This window comes from Microcebus murinus, chromosome 14, assembly GCF_040939455.1.
Source record: "Microcebus murinus isolate Inina chromosome 14, M.murinus_Inina_mat1.0, whole genome shotgun sequence".
NCBI classification, from domain to species: domain Eukaryota; kingdom Metazoa; phylum Chordata; class Mammalia; order Primates; family Cheirogaleidae; genus Microcebus; species Microcebus murinus.
Window position 1 is genome coordinate 57,886,190 of NC_134117.1, and position 15,289 is coordinate 57,901,478.

Genomic DNA, 15,289 nt, shown 5'->3' on the forward strand with positions numbered 1-15,289 from the left:
TTTTTGGTACTAGGTTTATGCATATTTTATAATATATGCTTAGTAGCTTTCCATCTCTTTTTGTGTTATGGAACAATTTACAATTTGAATAAAATGTGTTTTAAAGAACTTAATGATAAATAATATGGGTGCAGAGTCTTTGAGGGTAAGCTATTAATATATGTTTCAATTTATATCTCAATTATTATCCTATCATGGTTTTCAAAGTTCACATTTTTCAGAAAATCATTTCTCTTGCTGAGGTTTTCACAGTTTTATTAGTATATAATTGTACATAACATTTTTCTATTTTTTTTTATTAGATCAGCCAGGATTTTATTTTGTTTGTTTTCTTGTTGCTACTGTTTGCCCTCATGAAATGATTTTGAATTTTTTATTACTTTTAGTCATTATTGGTTTTCTGGTTATTTAATTTAATTATGTCCCCTTTCACCATCCTTTCACGAACAAAAAGCTAGAAATCATCTTTCTCCTATTGTCAAGATTACTTTTCCCCTGAAATCTTAAGCTGAATGCATTATTTCAGAAATAATCTCTTATTGTATTATTGATTTTTTCAAACTTATATTTAGCTAGCATGTTCTTTAAAATTAATTTAAGTAGACAGGCAGTGTGCTTGGTGGGTAGATTACTGGTTTTAAAGTACTTGAGTGATTACTCAGGAAAAGGGGAATTTGCTGTCTTGGGGAAGAAAATTAAGATTTTTTTTTTGAACAATATTAGCCACAATAAATAAATACATCAGGATGGCTTAACAAATTAAAGATCAAAAAAAGGAAAGAAAAGATGTCCTAAACTAGTGGTTCTCAAACTTGGCTATATATTATAAGGAGAATTTTTAAAAATTCTGATCCCCAGATCAATTAAATAATATCTGGGGGTGGGAGGCAGACATCCGTAGTGTTTTAAAATCCCCTGGGTGACTGCAGTAGCAGCAGTCTGGGAGTCACTGCCCTGTAGCCTTATTTTCCCCAAAGGTGGTCTTTTGACCAACAGCACTGGCCCTAGCACGGAGTCTGAGGCCCTGTCTCAGCCCATTGAATGAGACTCTGCAAGTTTACAAATCCCAGGTGATTTGTGTGGACAATGGATTTGAATAGCATGCCTCCAAAGCAGGTGTAGCAAATTAATTCTCATGAATCAAATTTTACTAGACTATGAGCCACACCTACTTGTTTACCTATTGTTTACAGCAAAGTTGAGTAGTTGTGACAGAATCTGAAACATTTACTCTCAATTTACAGAAAAATTTTGCAATACTTCTCAACCTCAGTGTCTCACCAGAATCACCACAGAATTTTAAAATTCCGGCTGCCTGGCTGGACCCCAGACCCATTAGGTCAGATGAGGGAGGGGATTCTGAGGCCCCAGTGTCAGTAATTCTCAAAGCTTCCCAGGTGATTTAAATGTTCAGCCAAGGTTCAGAACCAATGTCTTAAAAGTACAAAGAGAAAACGTAGATGCAGGAAAAAAAAAACCTGACTGTTTTATGAGGATGGTCTTTGTTGGATAGTGAAAAAAAAAGAAAAGAAAAAGAAACAGTGATGGAAAGAGTGATATATTTGACCATACAACAAATTTTAGAATTCAGGAAAAAATAAACCCATCTTAAGCAAAATTTTAGACTGAGAAAAACACGTTAAGCAAAATTAAAAGAAGAATGAGGAACTATGGGAGAAAATATATGATGTACAATATCCTTATTATAAAAGAACTCAAATATATTACTCTGAATAAAACAAACGCACAGGTAAACTGGCAAAGGCCACTATAAAGCATTTTAAAGAAGAACATAAAATAACTAATAATTATATGAAAAAATAATTAACTTCATTTGTTAAGATAGAAAAGCAAAATGAAACAGCAATGAGCTCGTATGTGGGGGCCTATCAAATTGGAACTCTTTCCCTCCATTCCTCCCTTCTCCCTCCCTCCCTCCTTCCTTTCTCCATGGCAGTACTCAGTCCAGTGGGGATGTGGGCAAAAGGGCATTTACGTACTGATGGGAATGCCAGTTGTTAGGACATTTTGACAAGGTGTATCACAAGTATTGAAAGCTTGCCTGAGTCATAACGTTTAGAATCAGAACCGACTGGCCAAAGTCTGTACAGAGCAGCAGCTACAAGCTTGGGCTTTGTGGAGTTCAGCACAATTGGGGTGAAACTTGGCTCTATTGCTTACAAACTGTGTGCTGGGCACACAGCTATTTTCTTCCGTTGTATGCGTTAAAAAGATAGAGTTTAAGGTTTTGGCATGTCGTGAACAGTTACAAATAGAAGATGATCAACAATAATAGATTTACATCATTGTCAACATCATCGTTTCACCAGTAATTTAAAATAGCAGCAATACTGTATGCCAAGTGTGTGTGTAGGTGCGATTGTGAGTTTGGGCACTTGTGTGTGTCTTTCTGGGCTTTCTGTTGCATCTTGATGACTTTCCTGTGGAGTTGGCGTGCAGTCCTATGCTGTTTTAATTATAAAGCGTCATATGTTAAAATTGCCATTTGTCGAGTAGGCCAGTAGGCCCATGTGTATTAACAGAACACTTGGTCTTCTGGTATATGCATCTCCAGGGGCGGTGTAATGCCCATGCCCGTGAGGCGGTAACAGTGGAGAACTCAGACTCGGGTGCTGCCAGACTAGAAGCCTCAGCCCATCCCACGGGAGCGCTGCAGCTGGATGGCCCTTCAGAATCACCCCAAACTGAGGCAAGGCAGCTGGCCTTTGTCCCCATATCAGCAGGCCCTGGTGGGGGTCACCCCTGGCAGCAGGTATAACCCTGGGTGAGGCTGCTTTCTGGAGCAGAACGCAAATTCTATAGAGGGAACAGTTGAGAGCCATTGGCAGGCCACGCTTCAGGAGCCTGGGACAAATAAGAGCCCCCAGAGAAGGGACCTGGGACGTACCCCACAGCATCCACTACAGCTTGTGTGTATGATTCACTTAATTCAGGCCCAGGTTTGATACGCTAATATTTTATTTAGGGTTACTGTTACTAGTCATTAATGTGATGAGCCTGCCTTTTTTTTTTTTTTAATGTGTGGGGTACCTGTGTCCAGGTAATGCCAACTTTCTAAACCAATACAGAGCACAGAAAATGAGAGATAAGTCCATTTTTATGACTTGATCATACAATAAAGAATATTTAGAGAATTTTACTATTTCTTGAAAGTATACAGAAATTCACTGGTAAAACTATCTGGACCTGGTACCTGTTGGGCTTTTGGTACATACACATTTTCTTCTTCATAACTCTGTTGTAGCCATTTCATATCTAATATTGCCCTAGAAAAATGATTTTATTTCAGAGATTTTTATGGAATAAATAGTAAGAAGATAGTATAAGGTAGAGAAGATGAGTGATTTGTCTCTGAGGATTTTCCCTTCCCACCTTTTGTTTCTTGGCCTCGTTTATTAACCTGAAGTTGCGGTGTGTTCTCCTTGGGGCCTTCCTGGGTATAGCAGGAGCAGCCACTGGTTAAGGCTTTTCCCCCATGGGCTGCTTTATAGTTCCTTTATACCTCTGTCAGGGGATCCCTCAGAACTCATGGCTTTTCCCTTAGTAAGCAATATGTAGTCTCTGCATTCTGTTTTTTTTTTTTTTTTTTTTTTTTTTTTTTGAGACGGAGTCTCACTTTGTTGCCCAGGCTAGAGTGAGTGCCGTGGCGTCAGCCTAGCTCACAGCAACCTCAAACTCCTGGGCTCAAGCGATCTTCCTGCCTCAGCCTCCCGGGTAGCTGGGACTACGGGCATGCGCCACAATGCCCGGCTAATTCTTTCTATATGTATTAGTTGGCCAATTAATTTCTTTCTATTTATAGTAGAGATGGGGTCTTGCTCTTGCTCAGGCTGGTTTCGAACTCCTTACCTGGAGCAATCTGCCCGCCTCTACCTCCCAGAGTGCTAGGATTACAGGCGTGAGCCACAGCGCCTGGCCATGTAGTCTCTGCATTCTGAATGCAGATTATCTAAACTTTAATTCTCTGCTACCTAATTCTTTCTCAAAACTCTAATTCACTCATTCAGTTCCAAGAAGGATTTATTGAGCACGCACCTTATGATAGACATCATACTGGAAATACAGCCATGAACAAAACAGACACCAGTCCCTCCCCTACTACAGCTGATGCTACAGATGAGGACATGGAAAGTAAACGACACGAAGAAGAGGCTAGGGCTCCAGGCGGAGGAGAAAAGTAAAGTAGGCAAGAGGAATAAAGGGTTTCAGGGGCGGTGTGGGAGGAGGTGCAGGTTTACGTAGGGTAGCCAGGGAGGGCCCACTGCCCAAGTGACATTGAATAAGAACCTGAAGGGGGTGAAGGAGTGCCACCACCCAGACATCTGGGGGACAGCAGTCCAGGCAGGGAGCCCAGCATGTGCAAAGGCCCTGGGACAGACCATGCCTGTGTATTCAGGGATCTCTGTGTATTAAGACAGCCAGGTCAGGGGGAAAGTAGTAGGAGTAATAGGAGGAAGCAACCAGATCCTAAAGCAGATGGTGTTGGTCAGGGTGTGGCATCACTTTAGGTCTTTGAAGGACTCTGACTTTTACTCTGTGTGAAATGGGGGGCATTGGAGGATTTCCAGCAGAGACCACAGAGGGTGGAATCCAGGGCAGAAAGGATTTGGGAAGCTGTTCTGCATGGTTGCCTGAGGATGCCTGCTTCCGACCAGCCATTTCTCCAGATAGTCTGGCTTGATCTGAGAATAAAAGGCAGGCTGACTTTTTTTAACCCATTGAGAACTTTGTTTACTCATTTGTGTGAATGAACCCCAATGCTGTGCAAAGCAGTCAAATAAGCAAAGCCCACCGTCCTTCAGCTCACAGAGTCTTCCTCCTGCATTGCCCTTGGTCTCTTGTAGGGAGACACCTCAACCAGTCTCCATGCTGGGAAAAAGCTGGTCTCTTAGGACCTGGGTTGGTTTTTCTTTTTTATATGTACACCTTAATGTTATGCTGCCTCCCTGCTTGCTTTTATTAAGAAGGTGCTCAGAGGTAGATCTGCAGTTTATCTCTTGCAAGAGCCTGGGCCTCTGCATTCATTTTCTTTCCAGCCTTATTTTCATATACCTCAATCGAAAGAAAAGCTTTTACCCTGTTACACTTCTGTGAGTCACTAAAATGTGGCAAGCTACAAACAAGCAACAGATATATGACGCAAATGCCATCACTTAACAATGAAAAGAAAAACCCAGTTTGAAATTTGGGTCATTTGCATCCTATTTTTAGTTCCATAAATAAAAAAATTTAAATAATTAAAAAAATATATATATGCCACACAGGATTTTCAGGATTAAACTATGAGTGGCTAATACATTACTAGTATTTTATGTCTTCTTATAGGTAATGATTTCCCCACTTATCTGTGGTTTCACTTTCCATGGTTTCAGTTACCCCTAGTCAACTGCAATTTGAAAATATTAAATGGAAAATTCCAGAAATAATTCGTAAGTTTTAAATTGCGTGCCGTTCTGAGTAGTGAGATGAAGTCTCACACTATCCTGCTCCATACTCCTGGGACATGAATCCTCCCTTTGACCAGGGTGTCTAGGCTGCCCAGGTTGCCACCTGCTCATTCTTTAGTCGCTCAGTAGCCAGCTCTGTTATCAGATGCCCTGTGGTGGTATCATGGTGCTTGTGTTCAAGTGAGCCTTATAGACCTTAACAGTGGCCCCGGAATGCAAGAATAGTGATGCTGGCATATCATTGTAACTGTTCTATTTTATGATTAGTTATTGCTGTTAATCTCATACTATGCCTAATTTATAAGTTAAACTTTATCATAGACATGTATGTGCAGGAAAAAATCATAGCATATCTAGCCTTCAGTACCATCCCCAGTTACAGGCATCCACTGGAGGTGGATAGGGGGCGCTATTGCATCTCTGCCTGGTTTCTGTGCTGCTAGTCTTTTTCTACTGCAAGTTTCTACATCTGTTATTTTTTCTCACCCGCAATATGACACGGTGGTGCCAGTTTGACATCGACAGTCTAGGTTGGTCCTGCATACGTAGGACAAACAGTGGAATCTGTTAAAAGTTTGCTTTCCAGACTTGCCCCCATTCTGATATACTAAGTCTGGAGAACCTTTTTGAGAATATTTTGCACAAACTGGGCAAACAATATATTTTCTGAGACCATGGATATTTTTAAAAACATTTTTTTGTTACCTTTACTCTTGAACAACCACTTGACTGAGAATAAAAATAAAATCTTGGATCAGATTCTGTTTGTCTGAAAATTCTGAGTATTGCCCAATCATTGTTTAACACTTAGGGACATTAGTTACATTAATGGTCAATACCCTCCATCCCAACATAGTTATTTTATTTTTATTGCTTACTTGATTTTAACACTTAAAATCGGGAAAAAAAAAAAAAAGCAGAACAAGGTCTCACCCCCTGGCTCGGAGCTGTCAACTCGGTCCGGCTATGGGTATAGTGCTGCAGTAAGCACGTGGTCTGGCAGTGCTAAATAAAATGCTCCCGGGAAATATGCAAAAGAAAATGCCCTGGGAGTGGGTGTGATATTTAGTGTGTCTCAAAACTGTGATAATCTGCATTTTGTAATTCATTCTCCTGTGTGATATTTGAGATGTTACAGCCCATGATTAACTCAGAATGTCTTTTACTCATGAGTTTAACCTCAACAGAAATATAGTTTACTCTTGCCTATTAAAGCACCATAATAATTTGTATTTTTTAATAATCCTTCATTGTGTTTTCCTTCTCTGTTTCTCTGTCTTCTACCACCTGGAAACACTGAATCTTCTTTTCCATTCAAGAGAGGTTGCTGATCTAGAAAGGACAAACATTTATCTTAACACTTAGTAAAAGTGGAATTATACAAGGTTTGAATCCTGAATGTGTAGGGCACGATATCTTACTGATCTGGGGTTTTTTGTTTTTTTTTTTGTTTTTTTGATTGGGAGAAAAATACAGAACTTTGTAGAGAACAGATAACACTGTGGGCTGTACTCTTCATTTTATCAGGGCCAAAGATAAAGATAAAGAAAATCCATCAAAGACATAAGGTTATCCGATTTATTATTAATCTGCTTTTAGTGCAAGAGTTACCCTGAGCTATCGCAATTCCCAGCATTTTTCAGAGACTAAATCCTGCCAGACAACTAGGCACTAAGAAACAGTGTTTTAGCTCAGAGATCACCCAAGGGCAAGCTCAGTGACCTGGACTCTCCCCACCAGCCCTGCCCCTAACGTGGCTCCACACCGGCCACCTTTATAATGAGAACATCAGTTTACCAGCTGAGATTAAACCAGCCAAGAATCAGAATGAAGGAATACATCCGAGGTACTGGCTGGTTTATCTTCTGCAAGAGCTTTATATCCCTTCAGCCCTGGGCAGCTGTAAATCAGATGTCAGACTGCGAACATTAAAACCACGCATTGAAAATAATGCATCTCTATTTCATTTCTCTTTCCAGGTTTGAGATTTTTAAGAGCACTCAGACTGATACAGTTTTCAGAAATTTTGCAGTTTCTGAATATCCTTAAAACAAGGTAAGATATGTTTTCTCATATATTTTTTTTCTTCATCTCAGTTCTCAATGCCAAGTTGTAGATATCAGGTGTGTTTGTTCTTAGCCTCGTCACATTGGAATTATATTATTCACAGAAAGAGTGATTTAACATAGAGATGTTGATAGAAAACCCTAGAGTAGGGTTTGGCTTGTTCTCTTCCTGCAGGGCCAGGGGGAAAACATCTGTGCACGTGGGGAAGTCGGGCTGGGTTTGGGGACATGTGGCTGACGTTTGGGGACCCAGTGCGGTTGCTCAGAGATGAGCCCTGGTGCCAGGGGCAGAGGTGCCAGTGGATGAGGGAGAGCTTTGCTCATTGATCGGGAGGTCCTCGCTGCCAGGTTCTAAATCGCCCCTTTATAACGTTGCTAAAAAAGAAATTGAACCCAGTCGTAAAGGCAATAGAAGCAATGCTGTGAGAGGCAATCACAGACCTCATACGGCAAACAGGAAATCATTTCATTTCAAAGCACATTTTTAGAGGTTCACTTTATATCCATACAACCCTTGGGGCTTGGTCTGTGAATTGCCTTTTGGGGAGGACCTAAAAACCTCCTGCCGAATGCACCGTGACTACTCCTGCTAACTGTGTTATGATCTGGAAAACACGACTGGACCAGGAGGAAAATCCCCCCGAGGGTCTTGTTCCTGATGACCTGCCGGTTTGCAGAGCTGGCCCGAAACCAGGGCTGTCTTGATGAATAAACTAATAAAAGAGGTTAGACGAACTCTAATGGAGAATAAATACAGGCCATAAATTTCTCTTCTAGGAAATTACACTTTAAGAAGCTCACTTCTAATGTTCCATTTCCTCTTTGGTTGCCCTTAATGTGCTTGATAAATGATTAAAAACAGGACACCTGTGCACTTTGTGATTTGTAATTAATATACCTGGATTTCTGAGAGTGTGAATTCAGCATCATGTTCCAGTAATAGAGACCAAGACCCAGCCTCCTGAACCCAACACTTCCACCAAATTTAACCAACTTTGGCTTCCCCCTTTGGGTGGTAGTGTTTTTTCTTTGCTTATTTTGTTGTTGTTGTTGTTTTGCTTTAGTTCCAAATTGGTTTCTTGTCTCTTTACTATTCATCTTTGTGAACGTGTGGTCAAATTCACTTTTTATTAGCCAAGTTAAAAAGAAAAAGGGCATCTAATGCCATTGATGTCCTTTAACGTATGTTCATGACCCCGAGGTAAGAATGTATCAGTTCTCTATCTGTTAGTGATAATGTAATATTGTTAATATATAGTGGATATCATTATTCTTTCTATTTTCCTTTGAGTGACAATAACCCTGATTTCTACCTTTTTATGGCTCTTCTATGCAAAAGAATCATAGTACTCTTGAAATTTAAATGCTCAGCAAAGCTAACATCACTAATATCTACCTATGTCAGATTTGCTCTATTAGACTGTATTTTTTCAGGTAGAATTGGTGAGCGCCCAGTGCCAGGCATAGGATCTTGTCCTTAAGAGACATTTTTTTTTTCTAATGGGGATGGTGTTATGAGGAGCCCTTCATACTCCAACATCGTGCAGTGTCTTTCTCTCCCCGCTTCACAACTACCTCATAAATTCAGGAGGTTTTTATTCTCTGACATCAACATTTTACTTAAGAAGATTCCGTTGCTCTGTGAAATAATGGGGAGATAACTGTGCTCTTGCCTCCTTGTGTACTCTGTGGATCCCTTCTAGACTTCAGAGAATGATGGGTCATCTGAGTATCTTTTTCTGACCTTTTTTTAGTATACCCACCATTTCCTATTCCTTGGAAAAGATTCCTTTCTTTCCTTTGGATGCAGGAAAGAGCCCTGGTGAACAGTCTGCCTGGTGACTGTGCAGTTATGGATGGTTCAATCTCCCAGTGCAGAGGGACAAAGCTGAAGCAGCCAGCCAGAGGAGGAGGGGGAAAGTGGCCCTAGGACAGAATCATGGGGTGACAGCTGGTCAGGCATCTGCCACCCTGGCCCCAAAATAACATTTTCCCAGAATTCCATTGCCTGCTCAATTAGACTCCTATTGTCAGAGGGTGCTTTTCATCAACGTACAACTTGAGTGTTCCAAGTTCCCATCACTCTGGTCCTGACCAGGTGATTGAGTTAATTTAACAAGCCTGATGTTTGTGCCAGCACCTGTTTGTGCCAGCAGCAAGGTGGGTACTAGGATAGAGTCCTGCCTTCAAAGAGATCACTGGGGTGTGGTTGATGCTGATGTGGGTGTGCCCAGGGGTTGGGAGGCACAGAGGAGAGTACTTAAGCCAGGTTTGGTGTGAGTTTGGGGGCAATCAAGGATATTTTCAAAGAGAAGGGGGTGTTTTAGGTAAGCCTCGAAAAAAAAAACAGGTGTCATCCCAGTGGGCTGGGCATGGGAGGGTAAGGGAGGGTGGGGCCAACTTCTAATTAAGGACACTACAGAAAGTACACAGGTGAGAGAACATGGCACTTGGGGGACCCTTGAGTAATTCTATGCTCCCAGACATTGCTCCCAGATGTGAAGTGGAAGAGGAGGCACAGATAGGTCACTTGGCATGGATTAAAACTTCATATAATTCTAAGAACTCTAGAAGTCCCAGGACTGCTCACTGAGCCCATTTGCCCTCCAGGTGCCTGGCTAATCTCTGCTTCTTCCTCTGGGCACCCCTAAGCACCGTCCCTGAAGCCGTGCCACAGAGAAATGGAAGCCTTGGTTTCTGTAGGGCTTTGGACTTTGCATGACTGTTTATGACTCCTTTGTACTCTGCAGCTTTCACTGTGGTCCTTCCAGGAGGGCGGGTGGAACCACGTGGTCATCTTTAGGGAGACATTGTCTTGCTTTCCCTGGCGGTGCGTCCCTGCCGATCTGTGGCATTAGGTAGGGATGGAGGCTTTGCAATGTGATTTGAAATAATGATTTGGAATTGCTCTTTCCTTTTTGTTCTTTGGCTGCCTTGCTCGGCCAAGAGCTGGAGGAAACGGTACAGAGAAGCACATGAGGGTGGGAGGGAGAGGTAAGAATTCATAGAGCAGCAGAAGGGGAGCCGGGGTGCACAGGATGAAGTGAGCAAGTCAATTACCTGAATCCCCAGACTGCAGGCCAACAGAGGGCCCAGAATGCTCTGCAGTCTGAAGTTGGCCGGGTGAAAACTGGAGGCAAGGAGACTCCCTCACTGGCTAAGCTGCTGGCAGGTCCTGAGTTGCTCTGCAGACTGGCAAGCTGACGTACAGATGCTACAGCACGCATTGCATGGTCAGAGCAAAGTAAGCCGCTCTGTTTAAAGGCTGTAATTCCACATCTCATTGACTGTGGAGCTGTTGATGACTAAAGCATGGATCATCTAACAATTTTTTTCAAAATGGGTATTGCTTTGTTTCCTCTAATTATTAAAATAAAATATGCTCGTTGTAAACACTGCGACAATATATTAATAGAGAAAGTGTAAAGGATAAAGTAAAATTGACCCACCCCACCCCACCCCACTTAGAGGTGACCGTTGCTATCCACCATGGCACTTGACTTCCCACCTAGCATTCCATTATATGCCTGGGCGCTCACTGACCTAGCCAACACGTTTTTGGAGGGGGCATTTTGGATACTAAAACTTTATAACACATATGACCTTAGAAATGGCGCCAAGGTGAAGTTTGTAAAGAGGAGTGTTTGATCTGGAGATTGGGGTGTGCAGGGAGAGACCCAATCCTGAAGGCTCTCAGATTTGTGGATTTTACTGAGAGCGAGAGAGCTGTTGAAGGATTTTAATCAGTAGAGCAAATGCGGTCAGATTTACATTTTAGAAGGATCCCTTATTCCACCAATTGTGTAGAGTGGGTTTGAGGCAGCTAGGACCTCAGAGACCATAAAACCAGTCGGGGCAGTAGTCCAGGGAAGAGGTATTAGGGAATGGCTTGGGCAGTGCAAGTCAGGGTGGAGGACAGGGGTCCAGGGATAATTTAGGGGTGAGTTGGCAGAACTTGATTCTGCTTTACTCCTTGTCTTATAGTTCAGACCATTCATCTCAGACTGGTGCAGTCAGTTGACTTTTTGAGGGTGAGGGTTCTACCTGTGTCCAGCAAAGATAGCAATAAAACAAAATAAGGCCATTGGCACCTGGCTGTCCTCTCCACCAGAAACAAAGAAGAAAACTGGAGAGGAGCAGAACAGGGGCATATTTACACCTCTTTGTGCAAAGTAGACAGCATTTTCCATGTTAACCACAGCATGGCTTGTCAAATATACAGAGGGCAAAGAAGGCCTCGGGTAGCTCTGGGTTTGCAGGTACAATCTCAGGAGTCAGACTCTCTCTTACAGCACCCACGGAGTCCTGGAAAAGGTCTCTGATCTACAAGAATCCTGTGCCTGCCCTTTGGTGACTTGCTGTGTCCACTGAGATGAATCATTCTAAGGGCCAGTGAGAACACATAGACTAGGAACTCAGAAATTACAATGGAAACATCAGAATAATTTTTTTTGGGTGGGCCAGGTTTTCATGATGAGATCACAGTCCATCCTTCCCTCAAGGAATAGGAAAGGGGCTAGAATCTTTAATGATTCTAATCATTCTAACCACTGGGGGCTTCATGTTTGGCCCAAACACGACAATGCCCGGTGGGCTCTTTCCCCATGAAAAGCACACAGCCCTGCCCCTGGCAGTTGCCCACCCCCTCCTTCCAAGGAGCCCTACTCAACCTGGCAAGGCTCACATTTCAGAGTGTGGAGGACGTCCACTAAGAGTTAACCTTGCATCTTTAGTGCATAGCTTTCAGATGATTGCTTGGTCGGAGAGTTTAATTTGGAAAGTAAATTTCTAAACCTAAGGATCTGTGATAATGCCAATGTCATAAAAATAATCAGATTTCAGAGCTGAATATGCACTGTTTCAGCAACCGTGATTAAATGTTCTATACACAGCAAGAGCTCCCCTAAGCACTGTTAATATCACTGTGACAATCATTTAGAGTTTAATAATCACTATATTTAGGTCATTCCCCCAAAGCACCATGAGGCTCAGAGACTCCAGTAGGTTTTATATCTAGAGAGGACGCCACATGGTTCTTGGTGGCACACTGCTGTGTTCAGGTGCCAAGGATCCAGGAGTATGTAAGTGAATCCACTTGGTATTTAATTATGCCCTGAGAAAATGCACAGTGCATACCCTCCTAAGATCTCTCCCTTTGCCACTGGCTACCTGTTCTTCATCTATTTCTCACTCTCCAATGGTAGAGCACACCTTGGAGGGCTTACAAGGTAGAGGCACAAGAGGGTTCTGCTCTGTGTTGGTTTTCCATTGAGAAGCTTGTTGAGGACAGCATATGGTGGTAAGCTAGCTGAAGCAGCGTTGAGCTCCTTGTCTGCCAGGGCTCCTTCACTTGCAGGGCTCACTGGGTGGATGCCTTGTATCTATTTTCCTTGTTTATACTCTGCCAATCTCTGGCTGAGGGGGTTGCCCTTCCAGGGAGAGAAGACTCTGGAAGACTAGTGATTAGGCTTCTGGGGCTGTCCAGCTACTCCAAGGAGCAGAAAAGCTAGAGTTATGTTTTCTTTCTCAGCTCTAAGGGGAGGTTTAAGATGGAAGATTTTAAACATTTTTTTTTTGGTCAGTTGGTGATCTCCCTTCACAGCTGCAGAAACTACTTAGCGGAGAGGTAGCATGACCCAGGGCTATGTCTGGAAAAAGGGTGAAGGCCAGGACTTAGAAGATCTGTGCTTACCTTTGTGCTCACCAGCTTGGTGCCTTCAAACTTCCGGAGCCGTGGAACTAATTGCACCATCAGGCACAAACATGGGTGCTCTAGGAGGCTGCCCTCTTCTCTCAAAAGGGAGGCAGACAGCCCCAGAGAGTCTCAAGCACCTAGCACATAAGGGCTTCAAGACATATTGGCAATTATTACAATCTAGCAAGTCTAAAAAATGACCAAGAAAAACAAACAGAACAGACAGTTTTGATGTTTTGCTAGGTGAAGTTTTTAAACCAGAAGGAAGTCATTCCACACATCTCTAAAGATCAGTCTTACCCACAGAATTTAGAGTATCTGCTTATTCTTTTCAGGAACTGTCAGAATCAACTCTGGAATAGTTAAGACCTCTGTGCAGTTATATACAAGAATACAGATTGTTGCTGTGAGAATTAAATTAGTCAGTATTTATAAAGCACTTGGAATGGTAGCGCATGCAGTGAGCACTGGAAAAGAACTGCAGAAATATTAGTGGTTCTGTTACTGTGATCTTAAACTCTTGGAATTTAAATCATCAGTTCCCCAAAAGAAAGAGGGAGGAGAAGGCAGCTGTAACAGCCAAGAATCACCAAGAACGATGGGCTGAGCAAGCCTGCAGGCTGTAGTGGCCACTCATGGGAAAATGCAAGAGGTGGAAAAGAAAGTTCTTTTCTGCAAGATGCAGCAAGGCACGCAAGAGTTAAATGGTAATCTAAAATTTTACAAAAGATGTCTTAAGACAGTGGCATTAACTGCCAGTGAATGGCTGGAGGTAAGAGCCAGGAGGAGAAACCACTTAGTGTTGTGGGAGGGTGGGAACCCTTTAAGGAAGAGGTGGGGATTGAACTAGACTTTGAAGAATGAGAACGATTTGGGTAGATAGGAAGGGCTTTCTGGCTGAGTAATAGCATAAACAGAGCTATTGTAAAGAGGCTTAGCTGTGATGACTGTTCTAAGAGTTCGTGTGAAAGAGCAATGATAGGAGAGCCTGGGACTTCACAAGGTTTTGAAGATGGCAGGGGAGTGTTTGGGCATCATGTTTTAGTCAAGGAGAAGCCTTTGGACAGCAAAGTGACCTGCTGACAGCAACGTTCAAAAAGCTATACCCCTGCGGCAGTGAGCAGGGTGCAGTTTAGTGGGAAGAGTGCAGAGGAAGAGACCAGAGCACTCAGGACATCCTCATAGTGGCCCTGCTGTGCTTCGGGATCCAGACAAGGTCCCAGCTCTCACAGAGCTTAAATTTAGTGAGATCCAGTTGATCCACTCAAGGACCACCAATGGATACTGCAATTATTAGGTGTAAGGTTGCTGGGAAACAGGGTGTTCTTGCTGTCCCAGAGTCTCACCTCAAGATGGCACTATCATCACAGAGGGAGACGGGCACCTTTCAGTGGTGAGCTCCGGCACTCCCACCTTAACCAAGGGAATGGACCCGGCATCGTTGAGTTGGGATATTGTCACGTGATGCTACCCCAGCAGAGATTCTTAACAGAGTACTTAAATGGGATCTCATCTACAAAGTAGCAGATATGCAGGATGAGTCAGTCTAGAGATGTAATGGACAACATAAGGACTATAGTTGATGACATTGTATGGTTCTTGGGATTTTTGTCAAATAAGTAGATTTTAGCTGCTCTTGTCACAAAAATAACTATGTGAGATGATAAGTATGTTAATTTGCTTTACAATAGTACCCATTTTACTATTTGCGTGTATCCTATAACATCATATTGTAAACTTCAAGTATGCACAATAAAATTTATTAAAATAATAAACAATTTAAAATTTAATAAAATTTAACATTTTAAATTTAACAATTTAAAATTTAATAAAAAATTTATTAAAATAATAAACAGGATCTAATCATGAGGAAGCAATCAGAAAAATGCAGAATATGGGGCATTCTATAAGACAGCCTGGATTCATCCAAAATTTTATGTCATTAAAAACAAACAAAAATGGGCAGGGGAAAGACATTATTAATACTTATAGCAGGAGTCCTCAAACTTTTTAAACAGGGGGCCAGTTCACTGTCCCACAGACTGTTGGAGGGCCGGACT

At 42.3% G+C, this 15,289-nt stretch overlaps 1 protein-coding gene across 27 annotated transcripts in view; it reads left to right on the forward strand.

Annotated features, from left to right (window-relative positions):
• Positions 1–15,289, forward strand: part of KCNMA1 (potassium calcium-activated channel subfamily M alpha 1) — a 722,512-nt gene that overhangs the window by 473,439 nt on the left and 233,784 nt on the right. For all 27 annotated transcript variants that reach the window (XM_076010104.1, XM_076010105.1, XM_076010108.1 and 24 more), the window contains exon 6: positions 7,448–7,523. In XM_076010104.1, coding sequence (XP_075866219.1) covers positions 7,448–7,523 — 76 coding nt within the window. The remainder of the gene's footprint in view (positions 1–7,447; positions 7,524–15,289) is intronic.